The following is a 26,483-nucleotide window of genomic DNA, read 5'->3' as shown; positions in this document are numbered from 1 at the left end:
ACTTGGGCAAGGTGGTAGGCCAGGGGGTGGTGCGGCCTGTGAGGGCAAAAGTGTTGGCCATCGACAGGTTTCCGACTCCCGCTACCAAGAAAGAGTTGATGCGATTCCTGGGAATGGCTGGTTATTACAGAAATTTCTGTTCAAACTTTTCAACAGTTGTTGCCCCATTGACCAATTTGTTGAAGGGTAGTGTTAAGTATGAGTGGTCCTCTGAATGTCAAAAAGCATTTGATAATGCGAAACTGTTGTTGACCTCTGCTCCGGTTTTGGCTGCCCCAAGACTGGAACAACCTTTTTTGCTACAGGTTGATGCCAGCCAAGTTGGTGCGGGCGCTGTCTTGTTGCAAAAAGACAACACTGGGGTGGACAAGCCAGTGTGTTTTTTTTCACGCAAGTTCAATAAACATCAATTGAACTACTCTACTATTGAGAAGGAGGGTTTAGCGTTAATATGGGCTCTTCAACATTTCAATGTTTATGTAGGGGGAGGTTTACATCCTGTGGTGGTGTTCACAGACCACAATCCCCTTACATTCATCCAGTCTCTCCAAAATTCTAATCAGCGTTTAATGCGCTGGGCGCTTTTTCTGCAACCATACAGACTTGACATTAGGCACATCCGTGGCCGGGAAAATGTAATGGCTGACGCCCTTTCTCGAGCCCCGGAGGAATGAAGGAATGTGTTTATCTGTCTGTCTGTTGTTTTTTTGTCTGTCATGTATTTTTCTGTTTCAGCTGTCCCGTTGTCTGGCGCCGGATATATGGGAGGGTTGGACAGTAGTAAGACCATGAGTGAGACTGTGGATTGGTTGAATGGTTGCTTGGTGTGAAGGTGCAGCACATGTGGTGTTCACTTAGGCCTAATAGTGTGTACACATTTTTTCTGGTGTTTAATGATTGATTTAAGTATTGGTGATTGGGGTTGTGAGGTTTTCCCAGAAACCCATGATATGGGCTCCTGTTTTTTGGGGGGGAGTGATGTGACGCCCCGGCTCTGCTATGCCGTTAGGGGTTACACCTCTTCCTACCACTCTGTGGTTCTATGTGGTCATGTCAGCTTGTTATGCTATGTTCAACCTGTAGGAGGAACTGGAGAGCACAAGCTGGTGATGATGAGGGGCGGGGCTCCATGCCAATGGCCATCCCTATATAGAGGTGTCCCGGGAACCTCACACCAGAACTCTCTTCTGCTCTAGCTGGACGTTGGAGCGCTGGCTATGAAGGATTCTCATTGCTTTAATTATATGCATTACACATAGTCTTCCGTACTGACTAACATGACACTTTACTTTACCGTCCATCTCACTTACTGACTATTGTCTTGTTGTTGTTAATAAATGTTAATTGTTTAAAACGTACCCGACGGTGTCCTGTCTTCCCTGTGTTATGGCTACTCTGAGCTAAGTAGCCATCACATCAGTCAGTTTGATGAGCCAATGTAATTGTCATTCTGACACCTTTAAAGTGTACAATTTGTAGCTGTTTCTGAGCTGTTGAATGTCTAGTGAAAATCATAATCAGTTAAAATAATCTACTGTAATTACAAATGTAATCTACATTTGTATTGATAAGGTGAAGGCTGCATGTTTGTTATGAGTGCAGGTTGTTTGGCATTTAACAGGTGTACTGTGTTGTCAGTGTGTGATGATTGTGTCTGCTGTCTGCTATTATTTGTTTCTGATTCCTAGTGTTTGGCGTGTGTTTATTTCAGATGATTCTCGTGCCTGAATGATACTAGTGAATGATATTTTTATGTTATGTCTGTTGTTAGGATGTTAGGCTGATGTTGATGATAAATTCTTTCTATGGACTGATGGTGTCTGGATAGTAATGTTGTGTTTGTGTGTCCGGTTTGTAGACTGATGGTGTCTGTGTGTGTTTCGTCTGTAGACTGATGGTGTCTGTGTGTGTTTTCGTCTGTAGACTGATGGTGTCTGTGTGTGTTTACGTCTGTAGACTGATGGTGTCTGTGTGTGTTTCGTCTGTAGACTGATGGTGTCTGTGTGTGTTTCGTCTGTAGACTGATGGTGTCTGTGTGTGTTTCGTCTGTAGACTGATGGTGTCTGTGTGTGTTTTCGTCTGTAGACTGATGGTGTCTGTGTGTGTTAACATCTGTAGCCTGATGGTGTCTGTGTGTGTTTCGTCTGTAGCCTGATGGTGTCTGTGTGTGTTTCGTCTGTAGACTGATGGTGTCTGTGTGTGTTTTCGTCTGTAGACTGATGGTGTCTGTGTGTGTTTACGTCTGTAGACTGATGGTGTCTGTGTGTGTTTCGTCTGTAGACTGATGGTGTCGGGCTCGGCTGCGCTACCTCAGCCCACTCTGGAGCGCTGGGAGGAGATCACGGGCCACGTGCTGCTTGAGCGCTACGGCATGACTGAGATCGGCATGGCTCTCTCTAACCCTCTCAAGGGATGCCGCACACCAGGTACTGACCTCAGACCAGCTTAAAACACAAATTTTGTTCAGAATTCCACCCTTTGGTACTTTTATATACCTATAACAAATGCATTGAGATTTTATAACAGAGCTATTCCGGTCGAAAAAGACAATGTTCCGGTTGAGGGTTTGTTTTTGTTTCCTGCCGCCATATTTATGAGCTATGAATGAAAGGTTTTTAAACCTCTTCCAGCCCTGCGCCTTTCCTCATGTCCATCAGAACAGTTTTCAGGGCCACTGTTGTTCTGTGTGTTGGTAAAAGAACAAATAAAAAGTTTCAGTTTCGCCCTGATTCAGATGATGTAAACAGACTTATTGTCCCTAAATGAATAGTCTCTTAATGTTAGATGATAGAAACTGTTAAATAAAATGGTTATAAATAAGTCCGCAGAAGTCTTACATGGTCATTTTGTGGGGTAGTATCGTGTCCTCCAGTGCATGGTGTCAGGATTGTAGTGTCTTTGCAAGTGATGTATCGCAGCTCACAGGTGATGTATCGCAGCTCACAGGATTTTAATATGATAAGAGGATTCTGCATCATATGCATTTTGTAGAACAATGGACTCCACAATCAGCATTTTAGACCAAACAATGTAATACGATTGTGTAAGAGCCTTTTATGGTCTTTTATGGTCTCTTCCTCTTTGGAGCAGACTTTGGAGTAGACTTTGCAGATTTTTTCTTCACATTGGCAAACTTGTTTCTGTGAACTCTGAATGGCTTTGTTTGGATGTAAACAAGTGAAAATAATGATGTTTGATCAAAAAAGTTGCCAGACTTCCCTCTGGAAGCTAGCCAACCAACACAGGCTTTGAAGCTCACCTGCCTAAAATGCAACTTGCCTTTTGAGTTACTGCAGTATAACTTCTATGTCTCTTAGGAGATACCGCTTCCAGGTTTAGTTTCATTCTTTAAAACAAAAATCCAAATAATTTCTTTGATTTTATTATCAAAGTGTAAGTATAGTATTGTTACTATATACTATAGATCTATGAAGATAGATTTACATCCCATTAATAATTATTTAGTAAAACATCCATTTTGAGCTCAGGTACATTTTTCTATTCCTGTGTGTCTGATAAATCTGTCGTTTACCTTAACTGTTCAGAAATGTTTGTTCTACATTTAATCACGTACATTTGAGGATTTCTCCTTGTGTTTTGTTGTAGACGTATTGATGTGTGAGTGCGTGTGCGTGTGTGACGTGCGTGTTTGTCTGTTCTGTCATAACAATGCCGGGTGGTAATGTGTGCGGTGCTTTGAGCGCCGCTGGAGCTCTGACGTGTTCGTGCCTGTGGAGGGGGTGTCTTTTTCGGGGCCAGGGGCCCACGGGGCAGCGGAGGCCCCCGACGGCCCGACTGCCATTTGAGCAGTGCCCGTCAAAACCCCAACCACTGTCTCCTCAAAGCCCCCCTGCTGGAGCTGGCGTTTGGAAAGCTGAGTGTGAGTGTGAGTGTGAGTGTGAGTGTGAGTGTGAGTGTGTGTGGTTTTTTAGTTTTTGTTGTTTTCGTTTTATTCCTGTCGTCGCCAACTCTGCGTCGGCTGCTGATTCTACGGCCCTCGTTCACCACCACGCGTGTAGATGTGAGTGGGGTTGTTCTATTTTCATTATTAGCGCCGGTCGGAAGTGGGAAACAAAGACAACAGGTTGCGTTTAATCCTCAGAGGTGGTGATTAAGGGAAACTCGGCGCTGCTTGTTGACGTCAATGCTCAGCTCGACCGAGGCTGCATCTGCCTCTGTTTTCATAAAGTAGGTTAAAGCAGATCAATATCAATTGCCTCACTTTGTTCTTCTTCACCAGAACCTCTGGAGCATATTAAGAATCATGCATACACACAAAAAAAATAAATACACACACACATACACACACACACACACACACTCAAAACACACACACAGAAAGTCAACAGTAATCAGGCATTTATTTCAGGAAGGCTTAGAAGATGTTGTCTTTTCTGTATGCTGCTTTTGTCAGAAAATCCCAAATGATACATTTAAAATGAGTTCTTGTTAGGGATTTTCAGCTCAGTAAGTCTGGGTGAGTTACTGGTTCGCGAGTTAGTTAAGTGTCTAGTAGGGCTGTCATCCCATCAACTCCCTCTCTGCCCTTTCCCTTTCCGGTCTTTTTGAGTCTTTCTACGGTAGTTTTCTCTATCTCTCTCTGTCTCTCTGTCTGTCTCTTTCTCTCTCTCTCTCTCTCTCTCTTGCTTTACCCTCTCCACATTCTCTGGCAGGAGACACATGTCCTCTCTCACTGGCGTGACTGCAGACCGCCTTGTGCTCCTCTCTCCTCTGTCACTCTCGAGCCCCCCTAAAGCTACTGAGACCCCCCCCCAAACACACACACACACACACTTTCTCTCTCTCTTTTTCTCATACTATCGGCCATTTTGCCTGTTTACTATTTGCCCCCCACGCCGTTGCTCTTCCATATTGTGTGTGTTGTTTGTGTGTGTGTGTGTGTGTGTGTGTGTGTGTGTGTGTGTGTGTGTGTGTATGTGTTCTTCAGAAGGGATCTCCGGGGTGTTTGTGAAGTAACCATGAGTGACAGGGGGCTTGTGGAGTGGGGTAAGGGCTGAGAGGGGTGGTATGCCTGGGGGAGTGGGGAGTGTGTTGGTGTGTCTGTGTGTGTTCATCACATTGTCATAATCAGGCGGCGTTCTGATTGGCACTTGCCTCGGAGCTGTTAATATGGGCTTTGTGCAGCTGTTAAGTGTTGCTTTGTTTATGAGTGTTTTTGGCGCTAAGTGTCATAGCTAACCACACTCAAGCACATTTGCTCTCCTTCATCCACGTACCATAGGCCTGTCTATAGCACTGTTTGATCCATCAGTGGTATACGCACATACACTCGCAAACACACACACACACGCATGCACACACACACACACACACACACACACACACACACACACACACACACAGACACGTTCATACATGTACACACACACACACACACACACACACACACACTCGGACATACATGTACATACACACACGTACATACACACGCAAATAACCACCTACTCACACACAGAGTTGGGTGCCCTCATTAGCATTCCTGTGCTTGCTCCACTCCAAGCATAAAAGCCATATCCAGCCATCAGCGACGCCCTACAGGGCCCTGCCAGTCAGCAGATGAGAGGAGCTGGGGCCTGATATCACCATGGTTATTTTCCTCCCTGTGTGAGTGGAGTGGGAGTGGGAGTGGGAGTGGGAGGCGAGATGGAGTGGGTCTCTATTACTGTTATTACATTACTCTGTCAGGAGGCACTTTTTATGCCCCATCATTTCATTAGTTATTTTCAGACTGTCACTCACCAGGCCTCACAAACAGGCCCTTTTAGCTCCCCACACAACAAATCTTATGGCCTCAACGTGTGTGTGTTTGTGTGTGTGTGTGTGTGTGTGTGTGTGTGTGTGTGTGTGTGTGTGTGTGTGTGTGTGTGTGTGTGTGTGTGTGTGTTTATGTGTGTGTGTGTTTGAAGCTGAAAAATTAACAAAGAATAAAAGCGTGTGTGTGTGTGTGCATGTGTCTGTTTGTGTGTGAGAGGCAAGAGCGCGGAATGTGGAGAGAAGTGTGAGTGTGTGTATGCCCTGTTTCAATTTATATGACTAATTTTTCTGTTTGATATGTGGTTGTTTGTGTAATTGCTGTGAACTACTTTACACGATGCACAAGGTGGAACTTTGTGGCAAAGCTGAAAACGGATGTGTAAAGCAATGCTAAGGGTGCTCTCTCTTGCAGCTGGCCTACAGCTGTTACAACACTGCATTGATGCACATGGGGTGAACAGATGAAGAATATAATATGTTTCTCATAAATGCCAAACTGAAATATTCATTGTCTGTCTTTATGATAAGAAATTATAGGTGTTGACATACGATGCCTTTCTTTCAGCCTCATTCAATGACATGGCTTGCATACTGAACCAAAAGTATTTTTGAGATAGCAAACTGGACGTTGTTCAATTTCATGGTGTTTAAAATAATGTAAGCCAAAAGCATGTTAACAAAACGTCAAATATATCAGTTGGAATTACATTTTTAGTAGTTATTTGTAGTCATAACTTGACAGTGGTAGGTCCATGAGAATGTAAATAAGAACATTTGGCATATTAGGTGGCAGGCTGTTACAGCAGCTCCAGTATGTGTATATGTCATGATGCACATCTTTATAACGTTGTGTCACTCCCATACTCCTACACACACATGCATACTAATTTATGTATGATAGTGTGTGTGTGTGTGTGTGTGTGTGTGTGTGTGTGTGTGTGTGTTTAGGCACATGTAACCCTTTGCTCCATCTGCACCTCTGCCACCCTCCATAATCATTCTGTTCTTGTTTTCAGCTTCAGATTTTTCTCCTCTCACTGCTTTGAAATGGGAGTTGATCTCAATTCCTGCAAAGTATGGCGACTGGAGAAACGTTTCATGACTCAAATATCGCTCTAGGTCCTCTCAGATGGAGTTGGAGAGGGAGAAAGCAAGAGTGTGTGTGGTGTGTGTGTGTGTGTGTGTGTGTGTGTGTGTGTGTGTGTGAGAGTTTGTGTGTGTGTGAGTGTGTGTGAGTGTGTGTGTGTGTGAGGGAGAGAGAGGGTGGGAGTGACTGTGAGATTGCCTGAGCTCAACTATAAATGGATTTTGGTGACTTTCTGATTGAGGGGAGAAAGTGCTTTTTATCATCCCATCCTTGTCAGCTTTTTGGCTTCTGTGGAAAGGACACGCTGCTGATAATCCAGCATGCCGGCCCTCTGCGCAAAAAAAAAAAAAGATGGAAAGAAAAAAAAAAAGAAAACGGACGGAAAAATGAGAGCGGAGAGGACAAAAAACTCAAAACACAGGCCACAGGGCTGTCAGATAAAGGCCAAATGCAGTCAGAGCTGCTAGCTGTCAGAGCCAATGACCAACACCAAAGGCAGACATGGAGTGAGTGAACAACCCTTTGGTGCCGTCTCCCCCTCTTCATCTCAGCCAGCCCATACACCCTCAATTCCTGCTTTAGAAAGATATCACTCCGCTGGAAACAAAAGACTCTTGTATAACAGCATAGACGTAAAGCCTTTCAAAAGGGTAGAGGGTGTAGGCGTAATTGTGTCATCTTGTGAGGTTGTGGGTGGATGTGTGAGTGATCAGTATATCAGAATGAATTGAATGGGCAAGTAAAATTAATTTACCTGCATGGAGAGTGTGCTCTGTGAAATAATGCAATATATTGTATGGAAGTTGATAAATGGAATGTTTCATTTCTTTTCAGTGTTCCTCTATGTCCATCATAGTGTAAAAGGTGTGTCCAGTGTCTTTGTGAAAACATATTTCCTAAAAGGTACGCTTCAAATGCATTTGACTTAATAAGTATATATAATGTGTGTGTGTCTGCAGGAGCTGTGGGCACACCTCTTCCTGGAGTGGAGGTGCGCATTGTCATGACCAACTCCACCAACACCACTATAGCAGAGGGCAACAGCAAGGAGACGCGGGTAAGTCCCCCCTGCTCTCCCCTCACCCTCTCCAGCTGGTCAGCATTAGCATCGCAGGTGACTGATGGAAGCCTTAAAGCACTGCATTTATCCAATTAGAATCACGAAACACCGTTGTTAGCTATGTTAGCATGATCAAACGCGCACTCCATTGCTTAATGGGGCAGGAGACATTTTGAAACCACTTTTTAAAAAAATATATATATTCATTTTTGTCTGTCTTGTCTCGCTTTATACGGTGAATTCAAAGGATGGTGTTCGGGTGGAGTCTTAGATATGATTAGGGCTCAGGTGGGAGTTTTGTGACTGGTGACCGTTAGGTTCAGGTTATAGTCTGTGTCTCTGACTGTTATTTGTGAGTTAGGGCTTGTGGACAGTTTTTATAGTTAATATTTCATTCATTAGTGGATGGGTCTTTATAGATGATTTACAAGTGGAGAGGTTTTCATATTGTTGGTGCTTTATTAGTTGTGTGAGTGTGTGTATGTGTCAGTGTGTGAGAGTGTATGTGTGGATGGGTATGTGCCTATGTCTCTGTGTATGTGTCCAAGCCTCTGTTTGTGTGTGTGGCTTCAGGTTCGCCCGGGTTTGGAGGGTAAGGAGGGGGAGCTGATGGTGCGTGGACCCTCTGTCTTCAGGGAATACTGGAACAAACCTCAGGAGACGGCTGATGCATTCACTGAGGACGGCTGGTTCAAGACAGGTACAGCTGCACACAAACTGCCCCACATCACAGGACTTCTGCAGTGCACCTTAATTCATACATGTCTGGAATAGACAAGTTGTTCTGGAAGAATCCTAGGGTTGAACTTTCAGCATATCCAGCCCTGCCCTTGATTTACTTGAGGTGATTGACTTGAGGGCTCTCTCTCTCTTTCTCTCTCTCTCTCTCTCTCTCTCTCTCTGGGTCTCCCAGGTCTTAATTATCAGATGGCTGAAAGGTTAGCCCTCTACAACAACTGCTTCTCCTGAGAAAGAGATGGTCTGACGTGTGATGTACCTGCTGAATTACTGTATGAAGTTACACACTTACTTTGGCCAGCTGTCAAACAGACTGCGTTTCTTCAGACACACTGTGTTATTTGTGACATTTCAAACCACTGCAGTGTTATTGAGTGGTTTGCATGAATGGTGCAGCAGTGTGAATATATATGTTTATGGGTCAGACGTGTGTGCGTGCAAAGACGAGCTGTCAGTCAAACACTTGCCTCTGTGGAGGGAGGCCAGACGAACCCAGCTAGCTCATAGGGTGAGTGGAAGAGGCAGAGCAGAAAGAAAAATAAAAGATGGACGGATCGAGTGATGAAGAGAGGATGGTGGGGAGGAGGCGGAGTGGAGAATGTTCTGGAAGAGAGAATGAGACCAAACTGGAGGCACTGATGGAAAGAGAATTGAAAGCTTTAAGCAGGATGAAAGAGAGAAGGACTGAGATATATATATAAAAAGATAATAAGTGATGGATGCAGTTGTGGACATTGAAGAAAGAGAATAAAAATCAAAGAGGGGGTGGGGGATGTCCAGGTCAAACACACACAGCATTGAAACACACCATAAACTACCACCACACATTCTCTCTAAGGGGCGAGCCTGACACTGGAGCAGAAGTAGAGCAGAAGAGGAGAGGAGAGAGGGAGGGGAGGAGAGAGGGAGCGAGAGGAGAGAGGGAGCGAGCGAGAGGGGAGGAGAGAGGGAGCGAGAGGAGAGAGGAAGAGAGAGGAGAGAGGAGAGAGGGAGGAGAGCGTGAGGAGATAGGGAGAGAGAGGAGAGATGGAGAGAGAGAGAGAGAGAGAGAGAGAGTAAGCAAGCAGAGGGTAAGGGGACGAGGGGGAGAGACAGAGAGGGAGGAGAGGAGTTGGCTTTAATTGGTTCTTAGGGCTGGAAGGACGGAGTTGCAGTGCGCTGCATGCTGCTGTCACACCCCATTACACACACTGGCCTGGTAATGAGAGCCAGCGCAATCAGCTCCCTCAAGACCAGGCCCCCAGCTACTGTGTGTGTGTGTGTGTGACTGTGTGTGTGTGTGTGACTGTGTGTGTGTGTGTGTGTGTGTGTGTGTGTGTGTGTGTGTGTGTGTGTGTGTGTGTGTGTGTGTGTGTGTGTGTGTGTGTGTGTGTGTGTGTGTGTGTGTGTGTGTGTGTGTGTGAGAGAGAGAGAGAGAGAGAGAGTGATCAGGGACGGCACTGACAGACTCTTTGTACTGTTGCCCTCCAGTCTGAGAAACCATCATTTTCCTGACACCTGTGTGCCCTTATGAAACAGACTGGCAATACAGCCTTTTAATTCACGAAGAGCACTAGAGGTCCTTTACAGCAACAGTGCCATTCATTTACTGTGTTGACTCCTGTAGAGGGTTGTCTATTCACTCAAAGAAATCCTGTGTTTGAGCCTGAATGAATAATGGGCAGGTTGGGTAGGTTTGGTTACTCTGCTGGAAAAGGAGTGCTAGAGGCATCCATCTCATGGTGTCAGAGGGGTCTAAAAGTAGGCACAGGTGTCTGGGAGGGTGTCAGTGTCTCAGCCTTCCTTCATCTTTCACTCTCAGTCTCTCTTTCTCTCTTTCTCTCTCTCTTTGTCTGTCTCTCTCTCTCTCTCATTCCCCCAGTTTTCCCTATATGGAAGATGTGTCTCATCTACACTTAGTTGTCCTTTCACTCCATCCTAACTTAACACACCTTGAGAGAGGGGCAAAGTCAGAGAGAGAGAGAGAGAGAGAGAGAGAGAGAGATAGAGAGAGAGAGAGTGTGAGAGTGAGCGAGAGTGAGGAGAGAGCGTGAGTGAAAGAGAGATGGAGGGGAAACGGATCAATGTGGCCCCAGCTTGCCCAGGTCTGTCTTTAATTGAGCGAGTGCAGTGGCCCACGGTGACTGGCACCTCTATAGACGATCTGTCACCCTTCTCTACAGTCCTCACCTCGGCGAATCCTTCTTTTCGTAACACACTGTCCAACACTGTGCCCCCACACCTCCTTTCTTCTCTGTCTCTATCTCTTCTTCCTCCTTTTCTTCCTCTTCTTCCTCCTGGGTCTTGGTCAGCTGGCACTCTCGGTCGGATCAAAGTACCCCTGAAGTCACTGTTACGGTTCGGTGCTCTGGATGGAACTTCCTACAGAGCCAAAGAGAGGGTCCGAGGGTCCGAAGAATTCCGCTGTCACACAGACTCAGTTACTGCATCGTTGTTTGTCAGGAGTGCATTGCGGAGACAGAATCCACAAATACACACTACCGTGTCAACTGTAGATACGGAGGCGGACAGATGGGAGACGTGCATTAGCAATACTCCAACTGCTCCTTTGACACACTGTGTGAATGATGGAGCCACCTTTTACAAAGTTACTCTGCTGTGGTGGGATTAGGCAGAGGTGTGGAGCCACATAAAACGTCCACCATCGCATAAATAAAGGTGGTGGGGTTGCTGGAGCAATGGTGTCCCCCCCCCTTCCCAACTCTGTTTAGTCAGACATCATTACTCCTTCCCAAGAAGACAGTGGAACTTCGATGATGGAGGATCTGATCACAGCCATCCCAACATGTTTTAAAGAAAGGGAAAGGCAAAGCAGAGAGGGCGAGATGGAGAGGGAGAGGGAAGGAGGGAGGGATGGAGGGAGGGATGATAACTGTGTGATATTTATTTTAAGAGGCTCCTCTCTGTGCCACGCTGTCTCTTATCAGTCTAATGGCACGTCCCTCCGGTCACACCGCTGCTTCATCCCCGCTCCCAATGTCACGCTCGCCCCATGCTACCACTGCCCCCCGTACCGCACCGCACTGCATCATGGCCCAAAGGGAAGGACTCTCCTCTCCGTCAGGCCCTGATTTAACCTCACCTAGTGACAAACCTTGTTTTTGCCTTAGACTGGGAATATTTCTTCTCAATTGTTTGAGCTACTCCAACTAGTTCATATTCATCCCACTACCATATAGAAAGAGCTAGATGCTTTACTCACTAAGGTATGTTCAGTTTCTAGCCGGAGAAGATCAAATGATCTGTTTCTATTGCTAATTGTCTTGCCTAAAGACACATACAAAAATTCATGCACATGCATGCCACACATACATACAAACAAACACACACATTCATACATACACAAATATATACTACATACACAAATACACACACACACACACACACACACACACACACACACACATACTTCATACACACACAGATACAGTATACTACATACACAAATACACATATATACATATACTACATACACAAATACACACATATACATATACTACATACACAAATACACACACACACACACACACACACACACATGCAGAAGCAGTGTTGTTTGCCAGGGGGTGTGAGTGTATGAGTGTAAAAGCAGTGGACAGGGGGGTGAGTGAGATGAGCAGAGATCCGGGTGAGTCTGTGGTGGTCACTGACCCTCTGGGGATCATCCTTCAGCTGACAGACACCCAGCACATCTCCACATCCCCACATCCCATCACACACACACACACACACACACACACACACACACACACACACACACACACACACACACACACACACACACACACACACACACACAGACACACAGACACACAGACACACAGACACACACACAGACACAAAGACACACACACTTTTTTTCTGTTTGTCATGTACTGTCTTTTTGTGCACAGACACCCACACACATGCACACATTCACTCTCCCATTCTCACCCCGGCACAATCACACAAACACAAACCCATTCAAAGTTACACATGTAAAGTGCAAACACACAAACACAAACCCATTCAGAGTTACACATATAAAGTACAATCACACAAACACAAACCCATTCAGAGTTATATAGTGCAATCTCACAAATCCACATACAGTATAGTTACACATACAGTATAGTGCAATCACACACATAATGAATGCATGCTCTAACCAGGGAGGGGTTGGAGGTCAGATGCTGTTGACCTAGGCTTGCTTTACACTTTACACAGATTCCAATCTTTCTTTTGTCATTTCAGGCTCAGACACTCTCTTCAGTCAGTGTGGACACATGTGTCCAATTTCCGATTTCAGTCCGATTTAAATTGGAGATTGGACACGTGTCTCTCCAAATCTAGATTCATTGTGTCCGACTTGAGTCCGACTGGACTCCGATGTAAACCCCTGGATACACGATTCGATTCCGCTGGGAATTGGACTGGGCGCGCATGTGTCTCTCGAATCTAGATTCAAATTGGACAACAACAACTTTTGCACGTGCTTGAGATCGTGCCCACAGACATATACATGCATCATATATGTCTATGATATGATAATCGCTGCTAGACGCTCAGTTCTTGTGCTCCCTCTCATTCACGTTGAAATACTGAAACCGAAACTGAAACTTTGAAACTGGAACGCAACTGTTTGGGACAGAACGCGCTAATTCAGTGAACAAATATTTTCATATTACTTTTTCACCAGTTGTTAGTCATGTAATCCATTCATATCGATGTGAATCAATCAATGCTAATAAAACTTTAACTGTGGTGTGTTTTTGTTTCATTTCACAACGTATTTACTGTATAATCAACGGTAGCAGATGTAAACATTCCGCATTTGATTTGAACTGACGCGGCCAAGATCTAGATTTGTCACTGCCATGTGCTTTGAGATAGAGCAGTTAACCCCCCATGGAGACCCCATGGAGAGAATCGGATGGGATCGAAGTGCTGCCATCATGTGCCCGCACTGATTGTTACCATGTGACTGACTGAGTGCTGTTTGACTGTTTGGGTGGGAGTGTACTCGTCTCATGTTGTTGTCGTGAACACGGCCCCAGATTCTCCTCTCTTAGTTCAGCAAAGCAATGCGTCTTTGTTTTTTCCCATCAACAGTGCAAACTGACGGTAGCCTGTTTTTTATGTATTAGACGATTGTTTAGTCAAATACAGTGTGCACCCCGTTTTCACACATTTACACACACCGCATCTCACCACGCAGCAGTTGTTTTGTATTTTTTGAGGCAATGAATCATGTTCATGCTCCTGTTTGACACAGAGAATTCCACAGCGGCACGGCGTGCTCACGATGCAAGGCGAGGCGTTTAGATGGAGCGTGCGCGCTTGCGTTTGATCCTCCTTAGGTTATCAGTCCTGATGTCCTCCCCCCTCCCCTCCTTCTGCCCCCCCCCCCTCTCTCCCTCTCTCTCCGCCACCCCCCACTTCTCCCCTACTATCTCCTGAAGTGTGACAAAACATGCACGCATATGCACACACACACACACACACACACACACACACACACACACACACACACACACATACACACACACACACACACACACACACTCTCACACACAAGCCCAATCAGCAACCTTGCAAACTCCTCCCTCTCCTCTTAAATGCATTGTTTAAAACAAATGAGATCAGTCATCCGTAGTGCCAGCCACTCTCATGTACGATATTAATTACTTTATTTTTTAAAAAGGAGGGGGAAGGAAAGTTAAGAGAGATAAATAGCACAAGTGTTGAATTTTTTTCCCGTTTGGTCTCTCTCTTTCTTTTGTTTTGATCTGTTATTCATCCTCATTAGTGCTTTCGTTAAAGCGTGGTGCGTTTTAATGCCTGAATTAATATTCATGTCGCTGTTGTGTTCTACCACTGTTCCTTCAGAGAGATGGCCTGCCGAACAGACCTCATTAATGGAGCACAGATAAGGCTGACAGGGGAGGAGGGAGAGAAAGATTGTGTGTGTTTTGTGTGTGTGTGTGTGTGTGTGTGTGTGTGTGTGTGTTTATGTGAAAGAGAGAAAGAGACCAAGATTGTGTGTGTGTGTGTGTGTGTGTGTATGTGAGATGGATAGAGGGAGGGGGTCCAAGTGTGTGTGTGTGTGTGTGTGTGAGAGAGATGTGAGAAAGAGACAGAGAAAGGAGGAATGCTTGTGTGATTGCTAACATGTAATGCAGTATCGATCACTGAGTTGTGATGTGCTGTATCAGAGAGATGGAAGCCAGGGCTTTTTTTTCTTTTCCATTAGATTGAAAGATGCTCTTTTAGCGAAGCATACACACACACACACACACACACACACACACACACACACACACACACAGTGTCTCTGTTGCATGGGTTGTGACACCTACGTGAGCGGTGTTGGGGCCTGTCAGTCCGCTGTGTGCTCGTTGAGGTGTAAGTGTGGTGGACGTGGAACACGGCTTCTGTCAAGCTGCCCTTTCCAAAGCTGTCAGTCCCCTTACAACCCGTCACACACACATACAGTACACAGGCGCACACACACTCACACACACACACACACTGGATGGATGGTGTACAGTGTGGATGGATGGGTGCATAGAAAAGATGTTTGCTTCTGTCTTGACGATTGTTTGTCTGCTTCTTATATTTCATGCTTGGTGCCTAGTTGTGCATGTATGTGTGTGTGTGTGTTGCTGTTTATTAGGTCCTATACTGTGAGTCTATTTAGCCAAACAGATGCATCTGAATTGGTAATCCTGCTAATTAGTTGCTATCCTTGTACAATCTAGATGCTATCGTAGTGATGTGCCGTGGCATGAAGCAATCGTTATATTCCCTACATACGTACATGCAAACTGCCTGTTGCAAATAGTAAAAGACTCCCTCTTGACCCTAATATCAATGGCATTGTGTCTAGCACGTAGCATTAGTTGTGTAGAGAGTGTGAAGGTGCAGAGTGGTGTTTCTGTGAAGCAATCACATTGGATGAGAGTCCTCTGGGCCAGTGCAGCATGAGATTGGCCCGTCGTGTGTTTGGGTTTGTACGCCGTGTGTTAGACAGGAGTGAATTTCCTGCCATCTCCCACTCTCCCTCCCTCCCTCCCCCCCCCTCCCCTCCACCTCTCCCACCTCCGCTCCCACCCACCATCAGTCGGCACTGGAGTGGAATCTCATCCGCTTTGCAACACCAAGCAGAGGATTTCTGCTGATTGCATCACACGTTTGTCCCCTTTTGATATCCGGTTGGGCGTCCTTCTTCATCTCCAAGCGCCAGGCAGAGGAGGAGAGAGAGAGAGAAAGGGAGAGAGAAAGAGGAGGTAAAAAATAGGGCCAGTGCAATTAGGCATCTTATCATTTTAATTAGAAAAGCCACTGGTCCATATCGTTCTCCTTCAAGACAGCTTTAGAGACAGTGTGTGTCTGTGTCTGCGCGTGTGTGGTTGTTTGTGTTCGTATGTTGTCATACGCATGTGTGTCTGTCTGTGTTTTTTATTTTGTGTGTGTGTGTGTGTCTTTGTATGTGTTTGTATTCTGATTGATATGTGGAATTTGTGTTTGTTTGTGTGTGTGTGTGTGTGTGTGTGTGTGTGTGTGTGTGTGTGTGTGTGTGTGTCAGCACTCCAGTCCATCATCCCTGTCATTGTGTTTAATCAGAGTTTCATCATTCTGGCCAGGCACTCACTCATTTTCTTCATTGCACAAACACTCACATACATATACACACACACACACACACATGCAGACACACACACACACACACACACACACACACACACACACACACATGCAGACACACACACACACACACACACACACACACACGCAGACACACACACACACAAACATATGCAGACACACACACACACACACACATGCAGACACAAACACACACACACACACATGCAGACACACACACACACACACACATGCAGACACACACACATGCAGACAAACACACACACACACACATGCAGACACACACACACAAACATATGCAGACACACACACACACACACACACACACACACACACACACACACACACACACACACACACACACACACACACACACACACACACACACACACACACATTGTGTCCATGTTGTTTAGTTGTTATCCATGGGGTTTGGTCCAGTCGCTCAGAGGCATCTGGCACACAGTGCTGTGAAGGAATGGCAGAGTAGTTGTTGACCTGACCCTGTTTCCTTTGCTGCCACCCATTGCCATTTATTTATTTATTTGTTTGTTTGTTTGTTTGTTTTTTGGCTTGTTTGTTTGTTGGCTTGTTTGCTTGTTTTTGTTGCTGCTGCCTTTTCTCCCCATTACAGTTTCAGTCATAGAAATGAGAGCGAAGTTGTTTTTCTTTCTCTGTGTGTCTGGCTTGTTTGTGTCCGTGATCTCCTCCCTCCCATCCTTCTCCTCCTCCTCCTCCTCCTCCTCCTCCTCCTCCTCCTCCTCCTCCCAAGCCTTCTTCCTCTCTTCATTCATTGTCTCCCATCCATGCCTAAACACTCGCCCCTCTTTTCCTATGGATTTATCGCACACAGGAAGAAAACACTTGACTGTGAGGAGATGGTGTGTGTGTTTGTGTGTGGGGCTGGGGGGGTCTGTAAATATACTATTACTGGAGTGTTAACACCCATGTACTCTCTTTTCCCCCCTTTTGGTCCACACACACACACTCTCTCTCTCTCTCACACACAGACACACACCCAGACCCACCCACACACACAGACACACACTTCCCTCTCACTCTCCGACACCCTCACTCCTCCTTCCTCTCTCTCCTACCCCCCCACCCCCCCCCCCCCCCCCCCCTTCTCTCCCCTTCACCCAGCCCTATCAGTGCGAGGCAGTGGTCTGTGAAGAAATTCCCAATATCTAAATTTACACACTGTATCAATCTTGTTTAATAGACTGGAAAGCTTATTGCTGCAGCGCAGCGGCTCCGGAGAGAGAGGGGGCAGCGGTGATAAATTGCGCCGGCGCTGCGACAGCCGCCCGTGATGTATAATGAAATATTTATGATTTATCCCGGCTAATAAACTGAAATGAAGTGCATGATGTATGGGAACAGATGGGCCCCTCTATTGACGCCAAGAGAGAGAGTGAGAGAGAGAGGGAGAGATGGAGTGAGAGAGAGAGGGAGAGAGAGAGAGGGAGGGAGGAAGGGAGGGAGAGGGCACTGAAAAAGGGGCAGAGGGAAGGGTAGAGGAGAGGAGAGGGGGAGGGAGGGAGAGAAGGGGACTGAGAGAAAAAGAGGGGGAAAGAGTGAGGGAGAGGAAAGGAGAACGGTGTGGGGAGGGTGGGAGATCAAGGGGAAAGGAGCAGGTTATCGATGGAGGATGCAGAGAAAAAAAAGAAAGAGAGAGAGAGGGAAGAAGGATAGCAGCCTGAAGATATGAGGAGGAAGAAAAAGGATAAGACTAGGAGAGGAGCATTTAGAAGTGAGATGAGAGTGATTATAAGATCATGGCTTCATAAGGAAGGCTATTATTAGAGTGACGTGGATTCATTCTAAAGGGCCAAACTCATGGGCCCAGTGCCAGTTTAAAGCATGCCTGGGCATTAGTCTAGTTTAATAATGGCACAGTTGAGTCTATATAGAGTACAGGGGGGGGTGGGGGGTAGTTTTTTCAAATGATGGTGATTTGATCTGGTTCTGGGTGTGAGTGTGGCATTGGAGTTGTGCTTATCACATTCTGATTGATTTTGATGTGAGGAAGCAGAAGGAAAACTAATTTGGGATACAAGTGCTTTAAAAAAAAAAAATCAAATGTATGGAAAAAAATCTACATACAATTATTCGAGATTTAGATTCCTTCATAGTGTGAGTTTGAGATAGTAAGTAAATAAATTAACTAAAGAGAGAGTGAAGTGTACATAGTGTGTGTGTTTGTAAGAGAGAGAGGTCTGTGGGTTCTTGTGTGTGTGTGTGTGTGTGTGTGTGTGTGTGTGTGTGTTCTGTCACGACCAGCACAGGTAGCAGGCAGAATGCTGACCTACACGAGGGCTGTGTCACCTGTCACAGGCTTCAGTCACCGTTCTAGTCACGACCTGCCACCACCAGCCAGGCCGCTCGCTTAACCCCCCATCTCACCCCACCCCAGCCCAGAACAGCCCCACGCCCGCTAACACCAGTCCCCACACCTCTCTCCACCTCTCCCCTCACCTCCCCTCTCACCACCTCCCCTCAACTTCCCCTCTCACCACCTCACCACCTCCCCCTGTTCCATCTGGCACCCTGCTCTGTGTAATGACCTACAAAGGACTCCCAACACCTTTCTCTCTCATTCTATCACACTCTCTCCCTCTGTTCATACCTGCTCACTCCTTCTCGGTGTACAACCAGTCTCTCTCTTTAGAGCTCCCTCTCTCTCTCCCTTTCTCTGTCTCACTCCCTCTCTCTTTCTCTCCTCATTCATCTCCCCCCCTCCCTCCTAACCATCATCGTCCTGCCCAGCTGAGCCCTTGCACTCAATAAAACAGCCTTCTCACCTGCCTCCCTACTCCCCCTCTCTTTCTTTCTCCCTCGCTCTCTCTCGATCACTCCCTCTTTCTCTCACTGTCTGATTTGCTCATATTCATTCTCTGTTTTTTTTCTCTCCATCACACTAGCTCTTTTGCTATCAATTTTTCTGTCTCTCTCTCTCTCCCTCTATTTCTCTCTCTCTCTCCATCTCTCATTTTCACTCCATCTCTCTCTCTCTCTCTCTGTCCCTGAGTTGAGTTGGTGACCACTCCAGCGATGCTGTCCTCTGATTCCATGCCACACCAGGTGACCAGTGACGGGAAAGAAATTGGTGTGACCCGTGTTGGGGTCCTTTCCACACTAGACTCTCTTTTAGTTTTAGGTGTGTGTGTCTGTGTATCTGGGTGTCTGTGTGTGTGTCTGCGTGTGTGTCTGTCTGTGTCTGTCTGTGTGTGTCTGTGTTTGTCTGTGTGTGTCTGTGTGTGTGTGGGTGTGTGTCTCTGTCTGTCTCTGTCTGTCTGTCTGTCTGTCTGTCTGTCTGTCTGTCTGTCTGTCTGTCTGTCTGTCTGTCTGTCTGTCTGTGTGTGTGTCTCTGTGTGTGTTTCTGTCTGTCTGTCTGTCTGTGTGTGTGTGTGTGTGTGTGTGTGTGTTTGTCTTGGCAGCAGCTATAGCAGCATATTTCTGTGTGTGTTAGTTCTCCCTGTCATACCTTTTTGTTTAAGCTCATAATGTCATAGCATGGATACTGCTTGTGTATATAAATGCCTGCCTGTTTGTGTGTGAGTGCTAGCATAGCAGACACACACGCCCAAACACACCTGATGTCTGCTGTGTACGTGTGTGTGTGGGGGAGGTAATTAAGGGAGCTCCAGCTGAGCAGCTTTCCGCTCTTTGCCCATGAGATGGAGGCCGAGGAGGCTCGATACAGGCTATTATTAGCCACCCGGGGAGGGGGCTGGAGCTGGACGCATCTGTCCAGGGAGCTGGAGGGCCGGCTGGGCCCCCGGCTAAAAGCCCTGGACACGGACACTGACCTGCTGATTGAGCCCTCACCGTCCCTCAATCACACCAGAACTGTGCAGCGCAGCAATTCTTTCCCCTTCCCCCTCTTTTCCTCTCTTTCTCTCTCCCTCTCTCCCTCTCTCTCTCTCTCTCTCTCTCTCTCTCTCTCTCTTTTTCTCTCATGCTCAGGCACTCTGTCACACACACACACACACACACACACACACACACACACACACACACACACAGAATCCCATTTACTGTGAGGTCTTTGCCTGGGGGGGCGTTAGCTTTTCCATACCTCCATGTGTATACATGCCATCCATCACGACCACTGTGGCTTTGTGCGGAGAGCTGGGTGGCGTGCCAATGACCCCATGCACATTAAAGATCATCCAGTGTGGGACTCTACTGAAACCACCGTCTGTTGTGTAAAGCTTCTCATAGACGTTCTCCCTGGGAATGCACACGTGCGTCTGTGTGATCCCGGACTCTTGGCCTTGGCGCTTTTGGTACCACGCTCCTACTCCGAGTCTTAGTCTAGCGGAGGTCTTAAGAGTCGCGTGGAAGTGAAGTGGTCGTCATGGTCACTGTGGTCTCTTCCTGCAGGTGACACGGCTGTGTTCAGGGACGGGGTGTACTGGATCATGGGCCGCACCTCTGTAGACATCATTAAGAGTGGCGGCTACAAGATCAGCGCCCTGGAGGTGGAGAGGCACCTGCTGGCCCATCCACACATCACAGGTATTTAGCAATTACGAAGGAAAGACAAGGTGAAATCTCTTGTGGCTGTGTGAGCCTCATTAGTTTGTTTAGACGTAGCCTCTCTCTACATGTCTGTTCTCCTTCTCTCTTTCTCTCTCTCCTATATATGTGTATATCTATATGTATATCTGTCCATCTCTCTCTCTCTCCCTTCTATATATGTGTATATGTATATGTGTATCTGTCTTTCCCTCAGATGTGGCTGTGATTGGGGTGAGGGATGCCACATGGGGCCAAAAGGTGACTGCAGTGGTGGAGCTCCAGAGAGGGGCCAGTCTTAGTCTCCCAGAGCTAAAGGCCTGGGCCAGGTGAGACGCTAACACACACACCCTCACTGCACAGAACAATAGCTATCGATTCTTTAATAGAAAACTAGGATCTTACCAAAAAAACATTTACTAGTTTTTAGTGTTACAGTTAGTGTTTCTTTACAGTTACTGAGGTATACAGACTCAGGTCTATCTCTGTAGGGATCCTTTCCATGTTGTTCCATGTTGTCAAACACTTAACAACATAATGAGGCTGTCAGTGGTGAAGACAAGCGGTTTACTTTGATACAGATGGTTGCCCCATAGAATTACATTGTATAACCATTTTGCGGTTGCCAGTTATAGTGTCCTAACTCAATCCTGGACTGGTTTCGATCATTTTTAGTAATAATCTGGACCCAAAGGATGGAAAAAATAGGGCCCAGGTTAAAAAATACCCGAGTTCCCCATTAACTAGGGGTGTAAAAAAGAATCGTTTTGCATCGATGCATCGATCCAACAGCCGACGATACGATGCATCGACACGTCCGCAAGACTATCTGTTTAAAAATAAATAAATAAATAAAAAAAAAAGATTTTTTTTTTTTTTTACTTTTTGTTCCTAGTGCACTTTGATGAGTATTTTATAGTGAATGAAGTAGGCCTACAGGGGTATTTTTTGTTACCATTTGCTGCTACTAGTGCACATTTGCACTCATTGCACTGATTTTGTGGAGCATTGTCATTTTAAATTGAATAACTACAGGCCTATTTTTTGTTACCGTTTGCTGCTAGTGCTAGTGTGGTATAGGCTTATTTTTGTTACTTAACACTTTGTACTTTGTACAGTACTTTTTGATGCAAGGCCTTTCAGAATCTATAACAGGGGCATTATTATTTTTCAGTGAATGAGGTTGTCATAGGCCTAGGTGGAGTACAACTTTTCTACTTCTGTTATTGGCTGTTGTTTCTCAAATAAAATGCATAACGATATATCAGCTTTAATTGATTTATTTCAAATCTGAAACATTGTCTAGCCTGTAAGGTAAAAAAAAGAACAAATTAATCGAATCGAATCGAATCGAATCGAATCGTATCGTGGTGTATTCATGAGTATCGAAAATTATCGAATCGTTGGGTCAGGAAATCGATACTGAATCGAATCGCCATGATGGGTGTGATTAACACCCCTACCATTAACCTCGGTTGTTTAGTTCATTCTCTTTAATGAATATAGTTTGATGATTGCAATCCCTGTGTGGCCTCCACTTCCATGTTGCCATGCCCTGAGCCAGGCGTTTAGAGCAGCATATGTAATGGATTTTTAAATGTAACAAGCTTACTCTAGAGGTTAGTTTTCATCTGTATGTGGTGTGTGGGGTGAGCCTGGAGAACTGGAGGTTCCATAGAGAGTTCATCGTCACTGATGGGAATACTTGAGAGATTTACTGGATTGAGGATGAGCTCCTCTGGTGGCTGCATCAGTAGAGGTGTAAATATTCCCTGATCAAAGCAGGGAATAAATTGCCTACTTTTAGACAGGACAGCAGCGTCTCCTGAAGAGGTTGTTCTCCAGAATCACCTACGCCTCTCAAGTGGGACTCATGTACGTAAAAAATCTCATGTACTGTATGTAAAAGCAGGACTATGTACACATGTACGTGTATTTTCTCATGTATGTAAAAGCAGGACTGTGTACACATGTACGTATATTTCCTCATATATGTAAAAGCAGGGCTGTGTACACATGTATGTATATTTGCTTAAGGACAAATGCCTGAATGTAAGCCTCACTATGTCCCCCTGAGTGAACGCGAGAGAAAAAGAGAGAGAGAGAGGAGAATGGAGGGCAGGGTTAGGATCGTGACTTAGAGGCACTTTCTTGGCTGCTGTATTTTTTTTCTTCCTTGCCCTTTTTTGTTCCATTTTATTTATTTTTTTATTTTTTTTAAATGTCACTTGTGTTTGTTTTTCCCTAGACGTGACTACTGTCAGGAGACACATGTCCCCTTTCAGTGCACTGGCTCAGGGCACTTTTGTCTCTCTCTCTCTTTCTCTCTCTCTCTATCTCTCTCTCCTTTTTCGTCTTACTCTGTCTTTCCCTTCTTGACCTCCCTCCTCGCCCTCACTAGTTGTCCATCTGCTTTTGTGTATGTGATGGGGTGTGTGTGTGTGTGTGTGTGTGTGTGTGTGTGTGTGTGTGTGTGTGTGTGTGTGTGTGTGTGTGTGTGTGTGTGTGTGTGTGTGTGAACAGGAATATCTGTCATAAACTAACTATTTTGTTTTTACTTGTGTGAATATTGGTTTCAATACTTTAGTGTGCTGCATTTATTTGCGTATATGTGTGTGTAGGGGTGGGGGGGGTGTGTGTTTTTGTATGTGTCAGTGTGTGTGTGTGTGTGTGTGTGTGTGTGTGTGTGTGTTGGTATCACCAGTCCATATGGTGTGTGGGTGCCTGGCATCACTGCTGTGCTGCGTTGTATGGTGGAGAATGAGCGTCTATGTCACTGACCTGCCCCCCTCCCCACCACCATCCCCAACACACACACACACGCATGCACTCACACACACCACACACTCTCACACCCTCAAGCGTAGCTGCAGGGAGGGTAGAACAGTGGAGGAGCAGAACAGGGTGAAGGGGAAGCAGAGAGAGAGAGAGAGAGAGAGAGAGAGAGAGAGAGAGAGAGAGAGAAAGAGATGCTCACTGCTCAGTGCCCTGGCTGCTATTGTCACTGCGCATCTGTGTCACTGTGTGTGTGTGTGTATCTTACTGGGGGGAAGAGATGCTGGAATCATAGATGCACACTCACACATTGACTGCCAGCATGTTGCCAGGCGAGAAAAGAAGAGCTTGTGGCATTACTTACCTTGTGGCAAGTCCTCACTCTGCATAAGTAGAAGGGTGCATGCAATGCATGATATATACATGCACACTCACACAGATGTACAGAAAAGTGTAGAAATCAGTGTTATGGTGACATTAACATGCGTCTGGTGTCTGTATTATGCTAGTAGTGAAAAAATAAATGATTTTGTGTGTGTGGAGGGGGGTAAGAGGTGTGAGTGTTTAAAAAGAAATATATCTGGCTGCCAGGGACTCCATAGAAGAAGCAGCGTCTAACCTCAGACACCATAAATATATGAAATTAAAAGAGTGGGGAGAACTCCTCCAGGCCTCCCATCCTCAGCAGAACAATTACGCCTTGAAAACAGAGAGCATTTAATTAAGACGGCCCTCTGTGTCTGCCTTCTTTGTTTGTTTCTGTGTAGTTGTGTGGTGTTTGTGGGGCTCTTTTTTCACGCCGATTCCATTGTTTACTGAATTAATGGAATTGGAGATGGCTCGGAGCAGTCTCTCAGATAACTGCTGAGAGTGGTTGAGGACTGGGTGCGCTGCCACACTAAATTAGTCAGAGCGTCTCGGAATTATCACAGCCCCTTTGTGTGTGTGTTTGTTGTGTGTGTGTGTGTGTGTGTGTGTGTGTGTGTATGTGTGTAAGTGTGTGTGTCTACCTGCGTGTGTATGTTGGCTGTATTCACTAGATTTATGTTGGCAGAGAAAAATGTGTTGCCAGAATGTGTTGTGTCAGTCCAATGCCATTGTGATGATAATTGCATATCATTCCATTAAGTGAAAACACAAGTGCAGTGCCATCCCCACGGAACATGCCCATGTTGGTGGTGGCCCTTTGCTGATGTTTGTTTGTTTGTTTTGGCGTGTGTTTGTTTAGAGAGCACATGGTGCCGTACACCATCCCCACCGGCCTTGTGGTGGTGGAGGAGATGCCCCGCAACCAGATGGGCAAGGTCAACAAGAAGGACCTGCTCAAGCAGTTCTCCTCCAGCCAAGGCTGACCCTGCTGCCAGCACCACCCCACCCCACCGCCCACTCTCCAGCCAGACAGAGATGGAGGGAGAAGAGGAGAGAGAGAGAGAGAGAGAGAAAAAGAGAGCGAGAAAAGGGCAGACCTGTCAGGTCTTGCTCTGAGGACAACTGTGCGTGCCAGCACATGACACCGTGTCATCTCGTGAAGGTTGACGTGTTTCAGCACACTGCTGCTGGCCAAGGGAGAGCCGTGGGGTGATGGAGAGCCTCGCTCTCTGTGTAAGCAGTGGATAGGGGTCTGGTCACTGGTCAGTGCCATTGAGAAGACATTCACACCACCAGTCCTGGTTGACCTCTGCCTCCTGATTTTTATTTTTGTTCGTTTAATGTTGTGGAGCTTTTGGATATGTAGGTGCTCTCACTGAAATAAATGGAAGTACTCAGATAATTTTTCAAAAAAAATGACCATTCCATCATTAAAAAACATATAAAATCATTTTGATTGAAAGCAGCATTAAATTGATGCTCCAAGGTGATACTATTCATAGATACTATGCTGTGAGCTTTGAAAGAAAATGCTGTGAATGTATTTATAGGTGCATGTCTGGAAATATGATATCAAAGATGTAATTGTTGTCTGTAGATGCTTTTAAAATGTAAAAATAAATTGATGATTCTGCAGTCATTTTGATATTCAAATTATTTTTTTTAATTCATAATAAAAAAAAAACTTGGGAAAAGTTTATTAGACAAGACATTCACACTGAACGTGCACACTGTGTGTGTGCACTGTGTGTGTGTGAGAGTGTGTGAGTGCTAGAGAGCGAGTCTCCAGCTGTGTGTACACAGGTGTGATAGCAGGCCCAGAGGCAGTGTGGAGAGAGGAAAGGGGGATGATGGAAGCACAGATGGGCTGCTATTCTCTCCTCTCTCATTTCCTCTTCTCTCTCTCTCTCCCTCTCTCTCTCTCTCTCACACACTCATATGGTTGCCATAACCACACCTTGCGTACACTGAAACACACGTGCACAATTTCATGTTCACTTTCTCACCAGAGGCTCCATCAGATCACTGGTGGAGATGGGAGTAAGCTCATCTAAAACCCCCCCACCCTCTGCCTTCATGCGTGACCCATCTGACACAGGAGCGCCTCAGGACGTTAGATCAGGTGTTCTCTAGGGTGGGGGTTAGGGGCTTGTAGTTTTTTTTTTCCTGCGGTCACTTGACGCTCTCCTCGCAGTGTTACGTCTACGGTACATTAGACTTGCAGTGAATAACGTGATGTCACTGTGAGTCTCAGAACATACGTCTGTGTCTTTCACTGTTCGGAGCGACTTGGAATTACAATTTGAACTATATTTATTGTGTTAAGAGTGCAGTGGATGACTTGATTAGAAGAGCAGGCTCATCAATGAGCAGGATCATCAATCATCTGTCAACTCTCTTATAGCATTAGTTTGGATTTTCTCACACACTTTATTAGTGTATGTATGTTTAAGTGATTTAAGTATCTGCTAAATATATTAAATCTACCTTTAAATCTACCTTTCCTCT

The 26,483-nt window shown here is 45.8% G+C and overlaps 1 protein-coding gene across 1 annotated transcript in view; it reads left to right on the top strand.

The window, feature by feature from the left end:
* Window positions 1-25,642, top strand: part of acsf3 (acyl-CoA synthetase family member 3) — a 43,772-nt gene extending 18,130 nt beyond the window's left edge. Inside the window, exons 5-10 of the mRNA XM_080843819.1 lie at window positions 2,281-2,426; window positions 7,822-7,919; window positions 8,496-8,622; window positions 20,697-20,831; window positions 21,049-21,160; window positions 24,835-25,642. Coding sequence (XP_080699945.1) covers window positions 2,281-2,426; window positions 7,822-7,919; window positions 8,496-8,622; window positions 20,697-20,831; window positions 21,049-21,160; window positions 24,835-24,958 — 742 coding nt within the window. The 3' untranslated portion in view covers window positions 24,959-25,642. The remainder of the gene's footprint in view (window positions 1-2,280; window positions 2,427-7,821; window positions 7,920-8,495; window positions 8,623-20,696; window positions 20,832-21,048; window positions 21,161-24,834) is intronic.
* The last annotated feature ends 841 nt before the right edge of the window (window positions 25,643-26,483 follow it).

Source organism: Sprattus sprattus (genome assembly GCF_963457725.1).
Source record: "Sprattus sprattus genome assembly, chromosome: 8".
Classification (NCBI taxonomy): domain Eukaryota; kingdom Metazoa; phylum Chordata; class Actinopteri; order Clupeiformes; family Clupeidae; genus Sprattus; species Sprattus sprattus.
This window is presented reverse-complemented; position numbering and strand designations above follow the sequence as displayed.